At 33.6% G+C, this 21,641-nt stretch overlaps 1 protein-coding gene across 7 annotated transcripts; it reads right to left on the bottom strand.

The window, feature by feature from the left end:
- Window positions 1-58: 58 nt before the first annotated feature.
- On the bottom strand, window positions 59-20,053 carry LOC126854343 (protein Skeletor, isoforms B/C). 7 transcript variants are annotated; one of them, XM_050600951.1, is made up of 14 exons: window positions 19,970-20,053; window positions 19,416-19,731; window positions 14,345-14,482; window positions 13,502-13,574; window positions 13,223-13,331; window positions 12,523-12,685; window positions 11,617-11,876; window positions 4,641-4,740; window positions 4,317-4,501; window positions 3,928-4,230; window positions 3,664-3,832; window positions 3,236-3,429; window positions 2,791-3,015; window positions 59-2,660 (listed from the first exon to the last, which is right to left on the bottom strand). In XM_050600951.1, the coding sequence occupies exons 2-14, from the start codon at window positions 19,507-19,509 to the stop codon at window positions 669-671; spliced, it is 4,005 nt and encodes a 1,334-aa protein (XP_050456908.1). In that variant the 5' UTR covers window positions 19,510-19,731; window positions 19,970-20,053; the 3' UTR covers window positions 59-668. The 7 variants fall into 7 exon arrangements, 6 of the variants coding, with proteins under 6 accessions (XP_050456908.1, XP_050456916.1, XP_050456940.1 ...); XM_050600959.1 differs by lacking the exon at window positions 19,970-20,053 and having other exon boundaries at window positions 59-2,228; window positions 2,478-2,660; window positions 19,416-19,713; XM_050600983.1 differs by lacking the exon at window positions 19,970-20,053 and having other exon boundaries at window positions 1,583-1,708; window positions 2,478-2,660; window positions 19,416-19,713.
- Between the last annotated feature and the right edge of the window lie 1,588 nt (window positions 20,054-21,641).

Here is a 21,641-nt window from a genome sequence, read left to right as displayed (position 1 = left end):
ATCTTTCTTCGATTGTTCTTAAAATTAGAAGCTAATATATGCACAACAATTTGATAACTTGTGTGTATCAAGATTATCTTTATTAACTTATTTACAGATACCAGCAAAACTCAACAAATATCTGTTGCAACGCCTCTAGTGTTAGTGATAAGTTAATATTTTCGAAGTTTGATTGGATTGTCATATGTGTCTATTTTCAGACATGACAATTTTGTTTTTTAATATAGGAAAATTAATTCGATTAAAACACGTTTCGATTAAATGAAAAAAACAATTTCTTTCTTTCCAGATATAATATAATAGCAAAAAGCGTCGTAAAAATGTCTGCAAGCCTTCGAAAAAGCCGTCGATTCACGTTGTTCATGTCAATAGCTAGTGGCTTTGCTGACGCAAAGAAAATGCGCAATCAAGAGAGCGAGACCAGAAGCGAGAGTTTGACAGGCGGATTGTACTACTTGAAAAGAAACCGTGGTTTTCTCATTAGGTTAGTAAATGCCTTTCCCAGTGTTAACGTAATTGAAGTATATCGTCTATCTATTATTTAACGCGAATCTTATATCCGCGCGCAAGAGCGAGAGACGGCATTCAGACAATCAACGATCTTTCGATCTCGCGAGGATACTATTAATGTATCTTCATCAAGGGACATGAAAAAATCACTGATGATTTCAGATCACGCAATACACCACGATCGTGATCAATATGATAGATCCGAGATTGCCAACGCGCATTCCTCCTCCGCTAACTGCTTCGATCTGTTCGCGTTCCCGGTGACCATGATTGTTGTTATACGAGTTATCTTGTTGAAAATTGATGCTGGACATTGTCCGATGCTTCTCCGATGAGGATCTCTTCGATCTCTCCACTAGTGTCAACCTCGTCTTAGGCAAGAGTTCGGAGCGAAGAGATAGATCGATGTTCGACAAATGATATTGTCTTTCATACGAGTTCGTGCGCATCTCACCGGGAATCAACGGAGGAAGCTCGCCTTGAAACTTACCGAACTGCGGCGTTCTGCTGAGCAGTTCCGACGTTAGTCTGTCCTTGCTATCGTGATGTTCGATGTTGGAAATGGATCTAGCCAGGCTGCTGGAATCCTTGAGTTTTTTACCGTCATAAGTAATTAGCACACCGGAAGAGGAGGGGGAAGGTAGCTGCTCGGGTCGCGTTCTCGCAATCGGCGGAAGGTAGTAAGTATCCAATCTAAGATCAGCTGCCATCTCCATGTCATCGAAGTCGTCAAGTCGCGGCGAAAAGCGTGCAGGAGAAGTCTTTTTCTTTCGCTTCCTGTCGCTGTCGATCGTGGATGTCACAACGGGAAGTGATGGCATAAAGACGGTCGAGAACTCATCGATCGTCCGATAATCTGAACCCTCCCCATGCACTTTTTTGTCGTCCTCGCGCCACGAATCCGCCCTCTTCTGCGCGACATCGGGAGTGTTGTCTACAATGTTTCTAATAATTGGTTTGAAACCGCCTTCGATGACGATGGAGTCAGGATCAAAGCCAGTGTTGCGCGCTGGTTTCAGAAGTGTCCACGAGGAAGGATCCATGAGATTGTCGGAAATTTCCGCAGTGATCTCCGAGCCTATTTTTGCCTCCAGTTTCGCGAGTTGTTGCTTCGTGTCAATTTTTGCCGCAGATTTCTCAAGCGACGGATTAGCCGCTTCGATCATCGTTTTTAGCGTCGTTGCCATCGTTGTTGTCACTGCGGGCGGTCGATAAACGGACTTTTTGCGCTCAATGAAAATTGATCGTGGTGGCGACGGCAAAGATAACGATGATGGCAATGAAAATGGCAACGGAAATGGCAATGATAGCGCGTTTGTCGAAGTTATCATATTAGCGGCTTGTAAAGTCTGCAACATCGGACGGCGCGTTAATGTCACCGGTCGACGTATGATCATCAATTGGGCTCTTGGAGGTTCATGTTGATGATGATAACGAGGAGGAGAAAGCTGATGGCGAACGTGATGGTAATTGGTCGTGTAAAAATGCGGTTCTTGGGAGTTTGGTAGCTGGCCGTGGTTACCGCTGGCCATCCCTACGTAAGACAACTTTGTCCCATGATTCAATGAAGTTGATCGTTGGTGATCTGCAACGAGGTTAGACAATTGCTGATTAGTGGCTGTCTGCTGCTGAATTTGTTCCCGTCCAAGTTCCGTGAGATGACCGACACGAAGGGACGGAGGCTGTTCGTGAGTGGTCGTGACCTGCCGTTGCTGCTGCTGCAAAGCTTCCTCATCAACACGATACATGTCCTTCAGACGTGCCTCGTACGAATTCTCAGACGATGATGATGATGATTGCAAGCGATCATAATTGTTATTGGCGTTCGTTAGTAGCTGCGAGTAGTGATGTGAGGCATTTAACTTGCTGTTAGTCATCGTATGATGGGGATAATGGTAACCGCGATGGTATTCGCGATGAGGATGATGAACATGCTGTTGATGAAGAAATTCCTCTGGTGGCATTACCTTGCTTGCTACGGCTATGCTAGCGCTATATTCTAGATCCTGATCCGCCAGCTGATTCTGACGACCTTTGGCCGGCTCCATGTACACCTCATGCTTCTCACTAGCCGCCGACGATGGCTCGTTATTAAGGTCGCAACTATCAAGAACATTAATCTTCCAGCCTAAATAACGATGCGTGAAACACTGGAAGAAAATTACTTCATAAAATTAAAAATCCATTTAAAAGTATTTCATATTATTTGTGCAAATTAGATTGATAATAAATAAATAAAGATTTATACAAATCGACAATAATTATATCGAGTTGAATTACCTGATAATACACCGTGTTGGGTGTATTTTCGTCAGGTGTCCATTCCACAAAACCCGGTTCACCGTGGTCACATTCAAGGGTCAGAGTGCGCTGATAAGCTCCGAAAGATGCAAAGTCATCCGCGGGCGGTTGATTCTGATCCGGAACCCAATTGCAGAGACGACCTGTGCCGGTGGGAATAATCTTGCCACGTTGTCGGAGTATACCGGCAAATATTTTTACTTTCTATTAAAGCCGAACAAGAAAAAGTATCACAATTGATCGTCAAATTGATAACTCTGTGCTATCCAAAAAATCTTTTTTTTAAGTGTGCTTCCAAATATCTTTGTCTCAAGGATGCTTAGACAAAAAGAATTTCAGATCCTTCCAACGGAGAAATTAAATTAAAAAGTCGTATGACAACTTTTTTTAGAGAATTTTATATGCAAGAGGAATTCTTTCTTACCGCTTTCTCCTCGGCCGTTTTGTGCTGGTAACCGCCTATTGGGTCATCCGTGATGTAGAACGGATGATAACGCGCCGGTATATCCAAATCTGAACCACCTTCCACGACGAAAGTATATCTCCTGCCCCGAACTACATTAATCACGGGTATCAACAATCCATTGATATACCAAGAGATTCCCCAACCGACGTGACCTAGAGAGAAAGTAAAACAAAGACCGGTTTGGACTACAAATGTAATATGGCTTTCTTGCAATACTTTTTTATAGAACACCTAATGGAGTAAATTTTGCGAATTTTGATCAACTTCGAAAAAGACTAACATGTATACATTTAAGAGAGATATAATCAAAATTAATAAATATAATATAATAAAAAGAAAACATGGAATTTTCTAATGTTATGACATTCGTCGCTATAATCCTTTACCGGTAATGGCTGGATAGCCGTGTTTCCCTCCGGTGGGCCCCATCTGCGCATAAAAGACACCATCATCCGGTTCGTTGCATTGAATGGGCGGTATCTCCCAAGCGTCTTTCGTGGATGCTGGTGCCGGAGTCGCTGGTAAACGTGGCGGTCTTCTCGTACTGACAATTTCCTGTTATTTCAAAATAAAAATTATTCAAAATTATTCATTCTTCAAAGAAAATATAATATGCAACTCTCTCTAATTACGTTTTGATTACAACTTACAACAACTTGAGTATTGCTTCCTGTTTCACCGTAAGCCGAGGTTTGTTCTTGGTCAGGCATAGGACAGTTCCACGCGGGCGGTCTGCCGAACTCAATAAACCGATCGGTCTTCAGATAGCGACTATGAAAACTGACTTCCTGTCGCTCGTTCAGTGGCCCGATGGCCCAGATTATGGCCTGCGACTTATTTATCAATGTCGGATGGTCCAATTCGTCACTGGCCCTCAACGGTCTTTGATATGTAACGATGCTGTAGCCATTCACCATTGCCGCATTCAATAATCGCACTGAGTCTGTGTTCTCCTTTAGATAAAAAGATTAGTTTATTTTACTACGCTACGAAAACAGAAGAAATAATATTTAAGCAGCTTTAAACTATTTGCATGTACCAGTATACGCTTATCCGGACAACTGCCTCGGCGTCCCGAGCACTGAGATTTCGCGTCTAGGAAGTAATCGACGGCATATCCTTGCAAAGTCTGCTTGTCGACCCATGCTACGGCGACGTCACCACCAATCATCACGCTTTTCTCTGTATCCGCGGATAATCCAAAGGCCATGTATTCTCCAGCATCTATGCAATGTCATTCAATTTAGTTTTGTAATTGCCAAATTCAATTTTTTTTTCAACTCTATTTTCAACTCTATATATTTTTCAAGGAAATGTGTTTATTTGCACACCAACGATTCTTAGTATAAAAATTTATATTTACCTAATTTTGCAACAAGCTGGACAACTATACTGTCCCCGGCTACGGCCCATCTCACTTCAAAAGCTAAACTGTCGTCAAGAACTTCACAGTTAAGTTTTGACTGAAATTACACACGATAATTGAAAATATTGATTGCATTATTGGAAGACTTATTCATTAAAATCGCGAAATATATACAAAGTTCCAATTGTAAAAAATGTTTATTTAATTTGTATATAATACGTTATAATATACATATGTAGAAAATGAATACAAAAATATAAAAAATATAATATACACATGCACGCATATATGTGTGTACATACATATATATTATATGTGTACGTATCACGATACTCACTTTATATATATACGTATATAAAAAAGATTATTAATTTATAAGATTTCTCCCACACATAGATAGTGCACGTGAAATTTTATATAAAAAAAGATTGATCAAAGCAAGAATGAATATTTAAGAAATTCCACACTTTTTCCTCTTTAAATTTTGTATATAAGCCGTATGTAAATATATGCATATAAAAATTGCTACAGTTGTCATTATAAAAAAAAATGTAAAAACAGTTTGCATCTTTTTCCTACTAATTAAAAAACTCTTTTCACTAACACACATGTGTGTGTGCGTGCGTGCGTGCGTGTGTCTGTGTGTGTATAGTACACATATATATGTATATTTAACAAAATATATTTTTATATTTCAGATAAAAATAACACATTATTTCAAAACAACATGAGACACAAGTTTTCGAACAAATGTTGAAAAATTGGAAATTTCCTAAATGATGATCTTTCTTAACAGATTAGGTGCGAAAAGGGAAAGAAATCTTTACGTTCACGTAGAAAATATACTCGGGCGTGAAAGATGCTCGCGTTCGGTCGGTTTGCACAGTCGCTTTCAATAATGCACAAACGAATCGGTTCTCCTATCTCCTTGAAAATGCAAGAGCCTCGCATACGAATTTTGTTGCGGGTCGGATAAACGAGCACGCGAACGCGCCGTCGCCGATTGGCGAAAAACCGAAGACGAAGTCGACGACGACGTTTCGTCGGTCGCGCGATAATAATAGTTTGGATAGTTCGTGACATAAGCTAAAGGGGACTGCGCCTGGGAACGAAGTTGCTCGAGTGCATGCGCGTCTTCCACGGCTCGAACTACTTGAATCTGATCGTCTCGGCGGAGAAGCGGCCGATAGGTCGTCGGACGTTGTTGCTTTGAGAGTGAGCCCGCGAATGAAATAGCAAAAGGGGAAGGTGACGAGGAAGCGAAAGAGGGAATCTCGTATGCGCTTGTTAGTGTCCCGAACTGTCCCTGCCCTCCGCGATGCACATTCTGCAACACAAGGACAGAGACAGGGTATTTATTTCCATGAATCATAGAAAGCTGAATTTGTTGTTTACGATAAAATGAAGGTAAATTTCTGCTATATACATTAAGTTTATCAAGCGACGCGGTAGCGTCGCGATGCCAAGTTCATAGAAAGAACGCCAATTATAAAAGAAATCTGTCTGGCTTGTCAAGAGTTTTGCCTATGTACAAGGACCGCGGCGCTACCAAGTAGCTTATCCGGAGTTTTATGTTTATAATATTTTCGATTAAAATATCTCAGAAACTAGAACCGTAATCAAAAGTCAAACTGCACTTTTATCATATAATGTGAATGCGAGCTTTTGATTGCGACCAGTTTGAATAAGATTGGTGCTGTCAATCCTGAGAAATGGTATTCGTATATAGCAAACGAGAAACTTTTTTTTCCCGGATAAGTTTCAGACTCACGAACGTATGCTCGCACGCACACACGCAAAGCGATTTTGTCCATCAAGGGGCATTCACACTATTTACGTTTGATTATTCTTTTGTGTATATTCTTTTATATATGATAAATGAGAGAGAGAGAGAGAGAGAAAGAGAGTGTTTAGAATTTCTCTAATTTGCAAAGTATGTCTTACAAGATGTATAATTTGAAAGACAATTTTTCGTCAAACTCTATATCGCATAAAACTTACCGAAGCAAAATATAAAAATTTGACGTGGTCAGATTGCATTAAAATATACTACTAAAAAAAATAACTAACACTTTTTATATCCTAAAAATTGAGCTATTTTCAAATCGTTGAAACTCGACGAAAAATCATCGTACACAAAATTAAAAAAGCATTTTAAAGCTTGAAGTTTCAACTTTAACGCTCTATCGATGGTTTAAAAAAATTATTTTATCTTACTTGTTCTGTACTTTAAAAAAGAATACATTGTTTTGTATCTTAAAATTACGTAATTTTGACACTTTGTAACTCGATAAAAAAATTTCTTTTAAAAAATTTATCTCATGTTCCATAAACTACAACATTTCTATTTTGCCTACAAAATGCTTTTAAAATTTTTTTTTTTTTTTAATAAGTTATACGATTTTGAAGCTAAACTGTATTTGTTTGAAATAATGTCGATACTCCGCCAAAAATCATCTTAGACAAAAAATGAAGAAAACATTTTATAAAGCTTGAAATTTTAACTTTAACGCTATTGGTGATTTTTAAAAAATTTGTATCATTTTTGCATTTTAAAAAAATACAGATTTCAAACTTGTGTAACTCGATCAAAAAAAATTGTAGAAAAATTAAAAAAAAGTATTGTGTAAGCAAAACATTGTAGTTTATGGAACTTAAGTTGAATTTTTCGAGAATTTTTTTATCGAGCTGCAGAATGTCAAAAATATGTAATTTTAAAGAACAAAACAATGTGTTCTTTTTTAAAGTACAAAACAAACAAGATAAAAAAATATTAAAAATTATTATAGTTCGTTAAAGTTAAAACTGCAAGCTTTAAAATGGTTTTTTAATTTTGTGTACAATGATTTTTTGTCGAGTTTTAACTTTGTTTGAAAGTAATCCAATTTTTAGTTATGAAAAATGTTTCCTATTTTTTTTAGTAATGTATAATTTAGGTTTGAAAATAATAAAATTTTTAGAATATGAAAAATGTTCCCTATTTTTTTTAGTAATGTATATGGATCCAGACTTGTCCATACAATATTCCACGTTATATGAAAATTATTGTTATATTACATAATATAAGTATTATTATATTAAATATTTGTATTTTATACAAAATTTTATAAAGTTTTATATAAAAACGTCAAAAAAGATACAATAATAATTAACTAGTCAACTAAAATTTCAATTTATTAGTATATGTTCATTTATAAATTTAATAAAATCATATACTTTACAAGAATTAATACTAATATATATTAATACTAATATATAATTTTTCACATTGGAATAATGTTCAAAAAATATGTACCAATTGTGATGCTGTCTCAGTACTTGAAAAGACTGATATAATAATAACAGGAAGTATTATCATCTTACAGTTATTATTATTTAAAATTAGTGATACAAAAATTATTAAAGTAACAGATTTAAAAATTAAAGCTGTACCTATGGAAAAGATAAGTATTGGTGCGAATACATATAAAGTCATTAGTGGAATTTTTCATCAAAGTAAAAGTATAACTGATGGACATTATGCAAGCATAGTAAGTGCTAAAGGTACCGAGTGGCAATTAATAAATGATTTAAAAGTACAAAAGTGCAGTTGGCCTCGAAATGCTAAAAACGCATATATTCTTTGCAGAAAAATATAAATTTTACAAAAGCAATGAGATCACAATAAAAAAATCTCACAAAAGTAAAAAAAAGTATGCCAAGTACATAAAAAATATTTCTTGTACACAACAGAAACTTGAAAAGATACTTATCTCTGAAAAATAACTAATAAATAAATTTTTCTCTAAAAAATAAAAAAACTAAATGAAATCAATAATTAACTGGCCAAGTATTTACAAGTAATTCAGTTTGTAAAGATTTGTAATTTGAAATAGTAGATATCATAAAATCAATTTTTATAGAAGTGTTAGTTTTAGACAGATTTTCTCCTTAAAATTAAAACACATTTAATTTTTATTAACAGAATGATTTCTAAAATAAGTTCAATTTTGAATAGTATATCACAAATTACATTACTTTAGAGTTTATTAAAAGTGTTATATACTATAATATCAAATCATATTGTTAATGTTAAGTGCAATTAGAATTCTTTTGATTTACAAAGTATATCTTACAGGATGTATAATTTGAAAGAAAATTTTTCGTAAACCCTAAGTCGGGACGCGCGTATAAAACAAATTTACAAAGCAAAATATAAAATCTTGGCGTGCCCGGGTCATAAACATATACAATTAATTCGTGTTGTACAATATTTTATATTATGTAAAAATTACTTGCATCATTTATCATTATTAGTGCAATAAGGATTCCTTTGATTTGCAAAATATATCTCATAAAATATATATAATTATATTTTAAGATTTCTTTGATTTGCAAAATATATATCTTATAAAATATATATAATAATTATATTAAAATTCTTTTAATTTGCAAAATATATATTATAAAATATATATAATTATATTAGAATTTCTTTGATTTGCAAAATATATCTTATAAAATATATATAATTATATTAGATTTCTTTTGATTTGCAAAATACATTTTACAAATATATATAATTATATAAATAACTATTAGGTTGGTGCGTATGAAATGTCGGATTTTCTTTAAATGTTAACGTTTGTCTCCCTGTTTTTGTTATGCTTTTGTTTTTGACATAACCTGGTTTATAGTCGTACTGTCCATTGCCAGAGTGACATTTTAGCAAAGAAGATTTTCTCAAAAGTGTTTCCTTTTGTTATTTGTTTTGAATTTTGCACCGATATGAATTCAACCGATATTCGTGTAATTTTCTTATATGAGTATAAACTTGGTAATAATGCTGCAAAAGCTGCACACAATATAAACCAGGCGTTTGGGGAGAATACTGTGAACGATCGAAAAGTGCAGCGTTGGTTTGAAAAATTTCGGTCTGGTGATTTTTCCCTGCAAAATGAACCGCGTGGAAGACCCGAAACGTCTGTGAAAAATGATGCTCTGAAAGCATTGGTGGAAACGAATCCAACTGTTTCTTCAAGGGAACTTGCTGCCAGAATGGAAGTTGACCATACAACAATATTGCGACATCTTTCTGAAATTGGCAAGGTGAAAAAATGGATAAGTGGATACCGCACGAACTAACCGAGCGAAATAAGCTGGATCGCTTGAACGTATGCTCATCATTGCTAACCCGATTTAATCGAGATCCATTTTTCGATCGGATCATTACTTGTGATGAAAAATGGGTTCTTTACGACAATAGGAAAAGGTATGCTCGGTGGCTTGATAGGGATGAGGCTTGTGCTCATACTCCACGGCCATCACTTCATCAACGGAAAATTTTAATCACAGTTTGGTGGAATGTGACTGGAGTAATACACTACTCATTCCTTCGAACTGGAATGACAATTACAGCCGAAAAGTATTGCCAGTACATTGAAGAAATGCATGAAAAATTGAAAATTATACGCCCATCACTTGTTAATCGGCATGGCCCAATATTTCTCCACGACAACGCTCGGCCGCATATATCGTACAAAACAATTGCGAAATTAAATGAATTAAAATATGAAATTTTGCAGCACCCACCTTATTCACCGGATCTTTCGCCAACCGACTTTCATTTATTTAAACATTTAGAACTGTTTTTACGGGCTAAACAGTACGAAAATGAAGACAGTCTGAAAAATGCCATATCAGAGTTCATTGATTCTAAAGATCAGAATTTCTTCAAGACAGGCATCTATGTATTAAAATCTCGTTGGGAAAAGTGTATTGAAGTAAATGGAGCATATTTTGATTAAATAAACAGCTTTTGGAAAAAGATATGCAGTTTAATATATTCACTTAAGAATCCGACATTTCATTCGCACCAACCAAATATATGATATAATATGCAAATAATTTTTATATCACATGCAATATTGTATAGACAACACAAATCTAGTTCCATGTTTACGACGGGCACGCCAAGTTTTTATATTGTAAATTTGCTTTGTAAGTTGTTTGTAAGTTTGTTTTATACGAGCGTCCCGACTTAGGGTTTACGAAAAATTTTCTTTCAAATTATACATCCTGTAAGATATACTTTGTAAATCAAAAGAATTCTAATTGCACTTAACATTCACAATATGATTTGATATTATAGTATATAACACTTTTAATAAACTCTAAAGTAATGTAATTTGTGATATACTATTCAAAATTGAACTTATTTTGGAAATCATTCTGTTAATAAAAATTAAATGTGTTTTAATTTTAAGGAGAAAATCTGTCTAAAACACTTCTATAAAAGTTGATTTTATGATATCTACTATTTCAAATTACAAATCTTTACAAACTGAATTACTTGTAAATACTTGGCCAGTTAATTATTGATTTCATTTAGTTTTTTATTTTTTAGAGAAAAATTTATTTATTAGTTATTTTTCAGAGATAAGTATCTTTTCAAGTTTCTGTTGTGTATAAGGAATATTTTTTATGTACTTGGCATACTTTTTTTTACTTTTGTGAGATTTTTTTATTGTGATCTCATTGCTTTATGTAAAAATTTATATTTTTTCTGCAAAGAACTTTCTATTGTGTACAAGGAATACTTTTTATGTATTTGGCGTACTTCTTTTACCTTTGTGAAATTTTTTTATTGTGTTAATTATTTTGTGAGATTGAAGAATTTTATTGCCCGCCTTAAAATTCAGAATAAACCGAAAAGAATATTCTTTTAGAAGCAAAGGTTCTGAAGAAGAAGAAGACGTTCTCGCAGTCAAAGAAGTCAAAATCAAGTGATATCGAATGTAAGAAAAGAAGAATTCGAGGAGGAGACAGTTCCGACAATGTTCGAAAAATTGATTGCGAAATAATGGTTCGATAAATTGTCGATAATCGCATAATATATTACAGCACTACGAGATATGTGTTAATAGATGTGTTCTTTAGATGTCTTTATCGCTTCATTGCGCACTTTCAATAAATTAAATTATGTTTGACATACCTGTGGCGAAACTCCTAGCATTTTCAAGGATGGCGGTATGTTTAGACCTTGTGGAATTTGCACGTGACCAAAGTCAACGGCGAATGCTTCGCACCATACTCCAAAATGACCGAACTGATGAACGGTCAGATCACCTGGTAATGTCAGAACGATCGTCTTACGATCGTAACGACGCAACGGCTGCTCTTTTCCGTTTTCGTCGGGTATTCGGATACCTTGCGGTGACGGTGTCAAACCAATACCTACCCAAAACTTGGCATCTGCAAAACAATTTTGCATTTACTTTTCATGTATTGATCTTATGCGTAATATAAATAAATTTATTCATTATTTGTAACAATATATTTATTTATTAAAGGCTCTGATAATATATAAGAAGGAGCAACGGGTTAATTAGAAAACTAGTGCCGTAAACAATACATAATTTTTGCACAACCAATATAATTTGTCCTTTACGGCTGGAGCTAAGAAGAGGCTCACTGAGATTATCCATCGGAAGTATTGCTGAGGATGACAGACACAAGCATTTTATCTATAATATCTTGCTGAGGATCCAGGTCCAAAATTAGAAGTTTGAAACATACGGAAAATAAAATTAATCCATCCGATTACAAAATATTGCACATTATTTATCATGCTAGGCACCTAGTTATATTTACCCTTACGCCTTCTTATATATTTATTATAATAACGAATTTTTGAGAGTAAAAGAATAAATCGTCTCCATCATCGTAGTTGATGACTTGATAAATTATATAAAACACTATCTTAAAAATAGAATTCACGATTTTTTTCTTAAAAGAATATTTCTCGATGGCGTAAGATTTTAATATTTTGCAAATGTTGTAATAGTTATTTATTATTAATATTGAAATTTAAAATTAATAATAATAATAAAAAACTTGCCAGGTGCTTCTCCATCATAACTAAAGCTGGGTATTAGCAGAGTCTGAGCATCTACAATGACGACCGGTTCGGAACTGACGCCGTGTATACCGCTCAATGATTTTAATTTCTGTGGTTTCGGATAATCAAAGCCTCTCGATATTTTGACATCACCAAAATTCACCTAAACAGAAAAATAATTTTTTTGTAAAAGAAATTGGTGTTTATATCACGTAAGATATTCATTATATGTAGCTAAAAATAACATATTCATTTTTTATGCGTATATTTGCAAACTTGTCATTCTTATGATCTATTTTTAAACATTTATAAAGATGAAAAATAAAAGCTGATCTTTTACAATTAATCAACCAACATAACTCGGGGGAAATAAAATATAATCTACTCACAAATAACAAAAATTTGAAATATCAAACATTTTTTTATGAGGACTTCATTGACTATCGGAAATATCGGACTAACGAATTATCTAAAGTTTCAATCTAATTGGATTTATAGCGAGCCTGCAGTGATAGGATGACATTCCATCAGATTATATGTTCCATTCACTTGACACGCGAATACAAACGGTCGGTGGTAAGCCTGTACGAGTGTGAAAGTTGTACTTCGAGAAAATGATGACCAGTTCCCGGCAACGAGCAAGTACACATAGCTGATATTGCGCAGGCCAAGGTCACGAACATATACATCCGTTACTTACCGAGAATTCGTCGCACCAAACCGAGAACCACTTGATATTGTTCAAGGTCTTGCCATCCGGTAAGGTCAGTGTGATGTCCTTCTTGCGGTACCGTTTAAGGACATTTGTACTATCAGATAAACGAATAGTTAACAAATCGAAAATCGGAAGAGTAGCTTTAAAATCAACAAAAATTGTGACTATTCTTACTTTATGTAAGATAATTAATTACATTCGCAAATCATATTTAATTTTGATAACAATATCTTGCTGGATTATTATTATATTAGTTTTACTTACGTTCCACGTTCGTCGCGCATTCGGAAGCCATTGCTACCTGGACTCTTACTATTCCCAGCATAAAAAAAGGCGGCTGGAAAAAGAAAATGATGATTTTTCTTTATTTCTATAATCAATAAAAACTTTTTGTAACAAGGTTCTTAAGGAAAGTTCTCGTTGTTAATGATGATAAAAACGAGCTAATTTAAACGAATAGATAAGAAACATTACATGGTTTCAGATTGTAAAGCTCTAATAAACATCTAGATATTCTCATTAATCTGGAGCATCTCAGTTAGCTAGGTTGTTTGCGCATCGAGAATACGTATGCCAGAGAAATTCGGGAAAGTTTTTCCGGCACAGAAAAGTTGTTCGCGGTCAGTCTGTATCAGGTCGAGGGAAAGTTTTCCAGCGATTTTTCCGTGTCTTTTCAAAAATAACGAGCAAAGAAAAAAAAACGCGCGATTAATTATATGATATTATATGATATTAATTATATGATATAATTTATATCATATAAATTATATTTATATGATATAAAATTAATGATTGAATATATGTAATCGTATATGCGTAATATATAATTTTGTGAAGATATAAATAAAAATACATTATGTCAAATTTTTAACCAAATTACGCAATAAAATGTGATAATTAATTTCGATTATAATAATGAACGGTATTTCATATGGCAATTAAGAATCGATAATAAAAGTCAAGAGTTTTTCCTTTTACACTTTTGCAGTTAATAATTGCGTATATCGAGATACACAAATGTTCTTATCGTTAATAGTGCCGTTCGACATATTTTAAAAAATCAGTGCCTCTTAAAGATACTTGAGTTTATCACAACAATGTACTAACCTGGACCTTCGCCATCGTATGTGAAGTCCTTGATGAATAGTGTTCTTGCATCAACCGCATAAACCTCGCCGCTCACACCATGATGAAGTTCAGACAGCTTACCGATTAGTTTTCCGTAATACACTCCGCTACATATTTCTGTCAAAAAAAAATTTAAATTATTCGATTTTATTATCAAATAATATTAATTTAATTGGCGTAATTAAATATTAGCTGAAATGAAATATTACGCGAAATGGAAAGTGCAACTCTTGTGTATGAATGTGTGCCAAAGTATATATGCTCTAATAGCTTTCAACCTCGCAATAAATTTGTTTTTTATCGTTTAGTTCTTACATTCTACATCCGGATTACAATGTAGTAATACATCATAGAAAATTAGCATAATTATAGTAAAATTAGCACGTGCAATGCAATATTAGAGTAATAAAATTGAATGAGGAATTAATCAATTATTGAGTTACAGAATGTCGCGTCGTGAATTATGAGAAAAGAAAGACAACATACTTTGCTCATTAGTCTATCTGAGTTTTAAATGTGCGTATTATAGCATATTTTCTTTCTGTATTATTACACGCACACGCACACGCACACGCACACGCACACGCACACACACAAAATATACAATATATAACGATATACGATATACCATCTTTGAATAAATACATCTAATAAATATTTCTTTAATAAAAATTCTTTAATAATAATTCTTAATTAAAAAGAAAACTCTTTAGTAAGACATTTTTATTTTTGTCTTCTTTAAAAGTTTTATAAATATTACACCAAAAAATATATAAAATATTTTCTAGAACATTTTTTACAAAATTTTTGTCATATTAAATATAATTAAAAATAAAATGTTTTTTTTCTTTCAGGACGACAAATTACTTTGGTGAATAGTATACAAATTTCACCACCATATAAATTTCTTTCGTATTTGATTACGTCTAATTTGTAATTATAAAAAAATGTTCCGGTAATTGAAAAGTGTTATAACTGATATTACACCATGTACCTCCGCATGCCATTACAATCGCGTTATCATATCTTACAGACAATTGTAGGAAAACCGGTACTACACGTAATAATAATACGCGTGTTTATATATATATATATATATATATATATATATATATATATATATATATATATTGTGAATTTGTTAGAATAATATATTCCATTCTCTTTTCTCTTTTTTATTGCTATCAAGAATACGTGTTCTCAAATACGGTAACTGCTGGATAACGGTAACCGTCGATAACTGTCGATATATCTCGTCAATGAGAGAATAAATTGGCTGATTGACAGAACACTTGTTACGACTGTATCTTCATGTTCATCGTACGAAAAACTGGGTTCCGCGAATTCAGCATATCGACTCTCACCAAGTAACTCGCTTGTCGCATCCGATCGCGATACGTTGTCAATTTATCGGGAACGATCAAATCGTTTCTCAAATTCTTTTTGGATCGCAGAATCTTAAGCAATACATTTTTTTTTAGATAGAAAGGGTTTTAAAAGGAAAAATATCTTGAAAATAAACAGCAAAAGAAAGGAGCAACAGAATATGTTGATAAATTTAGATAGAAATATACGTGTATACATATATATCTCTTTTTTATATTCATATCAATACATGTTTAAAAATAATACACACACAACTGCATTTTTATTTTATTTAGGTTTTCTTAAATTCTTCCTTAAATCGATAAAATATAATAATGCATATAACATAATAATGCAATATAATATAATAATGCACAAATATATAATATAAGAAAATCTTTGGAGGATGTCAAAGAAAATAAAATAAAAATGTTTATAATATTAGAAAATAAATATTAGAATATGAGAGAGAGAGAGAGGGGGAGAGAGAGAGGGGAGAGAGAGAGGGGGGGAGAGGAGAGAGAGAGGAGAGAGGGAGAGGGAGAGAGAGAGGGGAGAGGGGAGGGAGAGAGAGAGAGAGAGAGAGAGAGAGAGAGAGAGAGAGAGAGAGAGAGAGAGAGAGAGAGAGAGAGAGAGAGAGAATAAACATTATTCATGAAGGTACTAATAATGATGCATGGAAAAGTTATATGTTTGTGTACTTATATCACGTGTACCATACATAGATAAGTAATGGCTTGAAACGCGAAGGCCGCATTTTTAGTTCCCATTGATAGATCACAGAATCAGATACATTGGTTACATAGCTCGTTAAATCAAACCCTTTGCTCGTTTGGATACCGTTAGAATTCCGTAGAAGGACGGCTGTCATCCATCCACAAAAGTCAGGGCAACGAAGATTGGCGCTTGATGCGCATTAATCAAGGTCGCGCGGTTGCGTTTCCGTGATTCGATTCAACGAACGTGTATTGGAAAATGTTCACGAACGCAGCAACAATGCGTTTGAGATATTAGAATTGATAGTGTCTGAAGCAAGAACGTTTGTATCGCAACATTTGTTGCGAGACGAATGCTAGAAGATGATTTAACTCATTCATTTTTTTTTAGGAACTTAATAGAAAATTTTAGGAACTTAATAGAATTAATTTTAAAATTGAGAGATATTTCATTCGAAAATTAATATAAAAAAGAAGAAAAAAAAGAAAAAGAAGAAGAAGAAGAAGATGAAGAAGAAGAAGAAGAAGAAGAAGAAGAGAGAGAGAGAGAGAGAGAGAGAAAATGTGTATTCATTTTCAAAGTTGATGCTTTTTTAATCAATAAAAGTCTAATATAAACTTAACAAATGCTAAGATAATTCAACAAATTAAATAACAATAACAATTATATGTATATAGCATATCTTGTTATTGTTCTCTTCTTTATTGAATTGTTTTCGTAGCTCTAATAAAAATCGTAAATAAGTCGAAATAAATCGTTTAAAAAAGTCGTAAATAAGTTGTTTGAAAAAAAAATTGATTTTTTTTACAAACATGATTGCTGATTTATATATGAGAACGCATTTGAGTAACGCTTTTGTACGCAAATCACAGCTTCTTACAAATTTCTCGGAGACACGATGGTATCATAATCATCCTCAGTTATTTACAAGGTGATAAAATAATCAAAATGCTACTCTTATAGCTCAATTTCGCGTATACGTGAAACTATCTAATAAATTATAGATTTAATAAGATAGTTGAATTAATCTTCTAAAATATCAATGAAATTGATAAACTGACTACAACAACTTATAATTTTCATTCTTAAAGAAAAACGAATCGGACATCATGAATAAAATCATTTAACAAGAATCTTATAATGCAAAAGGAAGAAAGGATGAGTGTAGTGTTTAAATAATATTTATTATTTGCAAAATATAAATAATTATTATAATTATTATAATAGGTTACGAATTTAAGAATAATTTATATTAATCTCAACATTATGATTCGAATAACGGTATCGTTTCATCTCGATGCAGAGATTATTTACATCGCGAATATTTTGGACAACGGTGACTACTGGCATACACGATTACGACATCACGGACTCGGAACTTGTATCATATATACAGATGGCCAATTACGGTTATCCGCCTCCCGCTTTCACCTCCTGGAAATGTCAGGGGGTCCGCCGTCGCCGGTGTTATCGCTCTTTTCGTTGTCGTCCTCGCAAAGATGATTCGCATCCTCTTTCCGAGTTTCGGAATTTAATTTTATATACGGAGACTTTTTTTAATTTGCAAATCTCATAAGCACGCATATCTTTATATCGTCTATATGTAATGCACGAGCTGCTATGTATATAATTATCAAAATCTAGTTACGTAGATAAATTTCATTCTAACGATATTAATTTATATATTCAATGTGCTATAAATGTCTCGATTACTTTGTTATTGTTTTACCAAATTTTTTTTTAGATCTCTGTACATTTTTAAAAGTGATAATGGCGATAATAGCGAAAAAGAGAGAAAAATGTATTGTCTTCTTTTTTTTTAATTTTTTTCATATGTTTTTTATATCATCATTATCAATGTATACATTAGTGTAGCTTTAATATGTATTTGCAATAATATTATATATATATATATATATATATATATATATATATATATTGGATATAATATATATTAGAACGTTGATTTGTAACTTTCATTCGGTGATCTCTCACAATTATCATTATTTAATATATTCGATATACTCGGATTACTCTGATTAGAAAATAACGCGAGTTAAATTTCAATTAGATTTCCATATTGAATATGTTATCATTCTATCCATTTCTTATAAAAACACTCTTTCCTCCGTGCGCATGATATATTTTTATATCTTTTTCTTTTTATTACGACACATGAGAAGGTGGCAGATTAACATTAGTTTTTAGATCAAGTAATTGCTAATTGCAATTGGTATCATATGATTTCTCCTTGCTTTCTAAAGTACGTGCTAAAAATAGCACATGCAGAAAAATGCGGAGCGTGAAGTTGTCTCAAGATGTGAAGCCACAAGTTTGCGGTAAGTAGAGTGGACAGTGAAACAGCCTGCGAAATTGTATGCGGATATTCCAATTAACCCGAATAATACGATGAGAATGTACTTTAGAGAGAGAGGACTCCAACTTAAAATTTTGATAAAACTATATCAAACACGAAATATATAGAAAATAAATATGATGCCTAATCAATATTATCATATTATATAATTTCATTTCTGTTTATGTAACGTTATTGCTTCACATAGAATAATATTCTAAGGATAACTCGATATCGCGGGGTCTTTAATCCCCTCACTTTTTATCAAGGACAGTGCTTGATGAGCCATAAGAGACATGATCGAGCGTAAAAGAGAGATCTTGATTATCTTGACAATTTCATCAGGACATTCATTTCAGATCGAAATCTACGAAAAATTATCGTCTGAGAAACCTAATAAAAACGAAAACAATAATTAAAAAATATTTTTAAACATATTTTCTCGCCGCGTTATATTAATAATTGCAAATCCATTTTCGCCGATCAAATAAAATAAGTTTTGGCGATTGCGCTGCAGTATAACGATCAGATTATCGCGAAAAGATGAGAAGTAATTTCGGTTATTTTCGAAATTAATTACATCAGAGTAATATTCATTGAGGAAAGACTTACGTGCCGCTACGATGAGGAAAAACGCGATAATTAGACTGATGGTCGACGGTCGTCGTCGCATCAACGGGAACGGTGCGAGTGATCGTATCGTCATGGTGTCTTGATGTTTACTGGCGAGAAAAGTATCTGTTGTCGATCCAAGTAACTTTGTTGGTCCCACTACGCGATCACCAGCTCGCCTTGCTTCACCGTTCCCGTTCCTTTCTCTCTGTCTTTCTCTTTAATGGGAAAGATTTTTCAGCTTTTCGCGCCCAGAGTAAAAGTCCCGTCATCATCTTGACATCCACCTCGCTCGATCTCCGGATTTGACGAGATACTATTGGCAAATCGTTTACACATATTCAATATATCATTCTCGAGATAGAAACGTGTTAAATACACATGAGAGATTTCATAAAAGAGAGATAAAATGACATATTGTCATATTTCTACGGAGAAGACGAGCGTGAGAATTCATGTAGGAAGAGAGTGCACGCACACGCTCCAAGTGCGAGCGCGCGTTGCGTTTACGAACGTGGCTGTAATTATGTGACAAATTTTATGACATTACGTACAATTACGACGTTGTCATCACGCGCATATTACTCCATCGCACACTGGAACGCTTGCCTAGACTCGGTGAATATTTCCTGAGTGAGCGCATCGCGCGTTTGAAGCTGCTTTTAACATTACTCGGCGGGGTAATGTCGTAACGTGTGATTATTTTTGTCCCACGAGTTTGCATTATAGATTTATTTACGCGCCTTATGCTGATAATATGTTTCGCGTCTCGTTAGATCCAGAGCATTACAGATAACAAAAATTAAAGGTGAGTCGGATCCTGATTTGCAAGTAACTCGATGATTATAACAAGCTCCACAGTTGTATATGTATAATAATGCGACTCCGCGACGATGTAACGCGATTACTATCGAGAAATTCATTTTGCAATACTGCGCGATGAGTCGCAATTTCATCGTTGTCAATGAAAACATTTTCGCAAAAACAATCTCCTATTTTCTTTTTTTTTCTATTCCTTCTACAAGCTATTCGATATTAATATATACGTTGGAGTTATGCGATTATTACAATGTATTATATTACAATATATACAATTATATTACAATATATTAATTATTTTTTATTTTGCAAATTGAATCATATTTTATAAGCACGCCTTCAAATCTTTCACAAACCTGTAAGACATGAGTTTATCGGATTTTATACAGCAAAAAGTTACTTTTTATTCTTCCGTGTGGACTAATATGCAGGCAGGTTGTACTTGTGCAAAAATCAAGAAGAATCAAGTTTCGATCCAATTTCAAAACCGTCTTCTTCGCCTCGTTTTGTTTCTGAAATCGAATCTCATTATGCTAAACTGCCAAGAGGAAGAGAAGAGAAAAGATAGGGTTAGAATATAGAATAAACCGATTATATATACATACGTTTTCTAGCATCCCGCGTAGATCATCAAAAATAGTTTCAAAAGCGATTATCACTTTTTTAAAACCGGAAATGTTAATGATCTGCAACTGGTGGCGGCATATTTGTAGAATGTGTTTTTTGCCAATATCAAAAGTCGAAACAGTAGAATAATAAGAATAACAAATATAATAGATTTACCGTTTGTATAAAAAAAAAAAACTGTTAGCAAGCGTTCGAATGTGCATTCAAGAATACAATCCGCATTGGAATAACGAACGAGCGAAAGTCCTCTTCCTTCTTCGTGTAGGTGCTCTCTGGTAGAAACACTCGGTAGTTTCTTATAGAATGATCACAGCTGTCTAATCCCGCACGCACTTTCGCACCGCACGCCGCAGTGGATATGTACAGCTCACGCATATGTAATGACATGATGTATACTTGATGCACTATACGTTTTAAGTATTCGTGTATCACATGTATCCGATGTTACCTAGAATTGATATAAAAATATCCTATTCTAATTAGTTAATCAACGCACTACTAAAATATATTTCTCCTTAAAATATATTCAGATTGCATTTTCAACGAGTGAAAAGATGACAATTTTAACGCTATCAATATCTCGTAAAATTTACACATACATATATAATAATGATATACGTGTCTTCTTTTTAAGTGGATCGCATCCAGTCTCACTTAAAGTGCGTAAAACGGCTATCTTGGAAACCAACAATGTTTTACGAAGTTTCTTGAGAAAAAGAAAAAATATTTGCATGAAACGCGCATTTACGATTTGCCATCGAATTTCAAGAGCGATCAAGC

The sequence above is a fragment of the Cataglyphis hispanica genome, chromosome 1 (assembly GCF_021464435.1).
Source record: "Cataglyphis hispanica isolate Lineage 1 chromosome 1, ULB_Chis1_1.0, whole genome shotgun sequence".
Classification (NCBI taxonomy): domain Eukaryota; kingdom Metazoa; phylum Arthropoda; class Insecta; order Hymenoptera; family Formicidae; genus Cataglyphis; species Cataglyphis hispanica.
This window is presented reverse-complemented; position numbering and strand designations above follow the sequence as displayed.

Coding starts and splice junctions, on each gene's coding strand:
- LOC126854343 (XM_050600951.1), bottom strand. CDS start 19,509: ATGACGATACGATCACTCGCACCGTTCCCGTTGATGCGACGACGACCG. Junction 14,483..19,415: donor TTTCCTCATCGTAGCGGCAC/GTAAGTCTTTCC, acceptor TTTTTTTGACAG/AAATATGTAGCGGAGTGTAT. Junction 4,502..4,640: donor CCAGCTTGTTGCAAAATTAG/GTAAATATAAAT, acceptor GACATTGCATAG/ATGCTGGAGAATACATGGCC.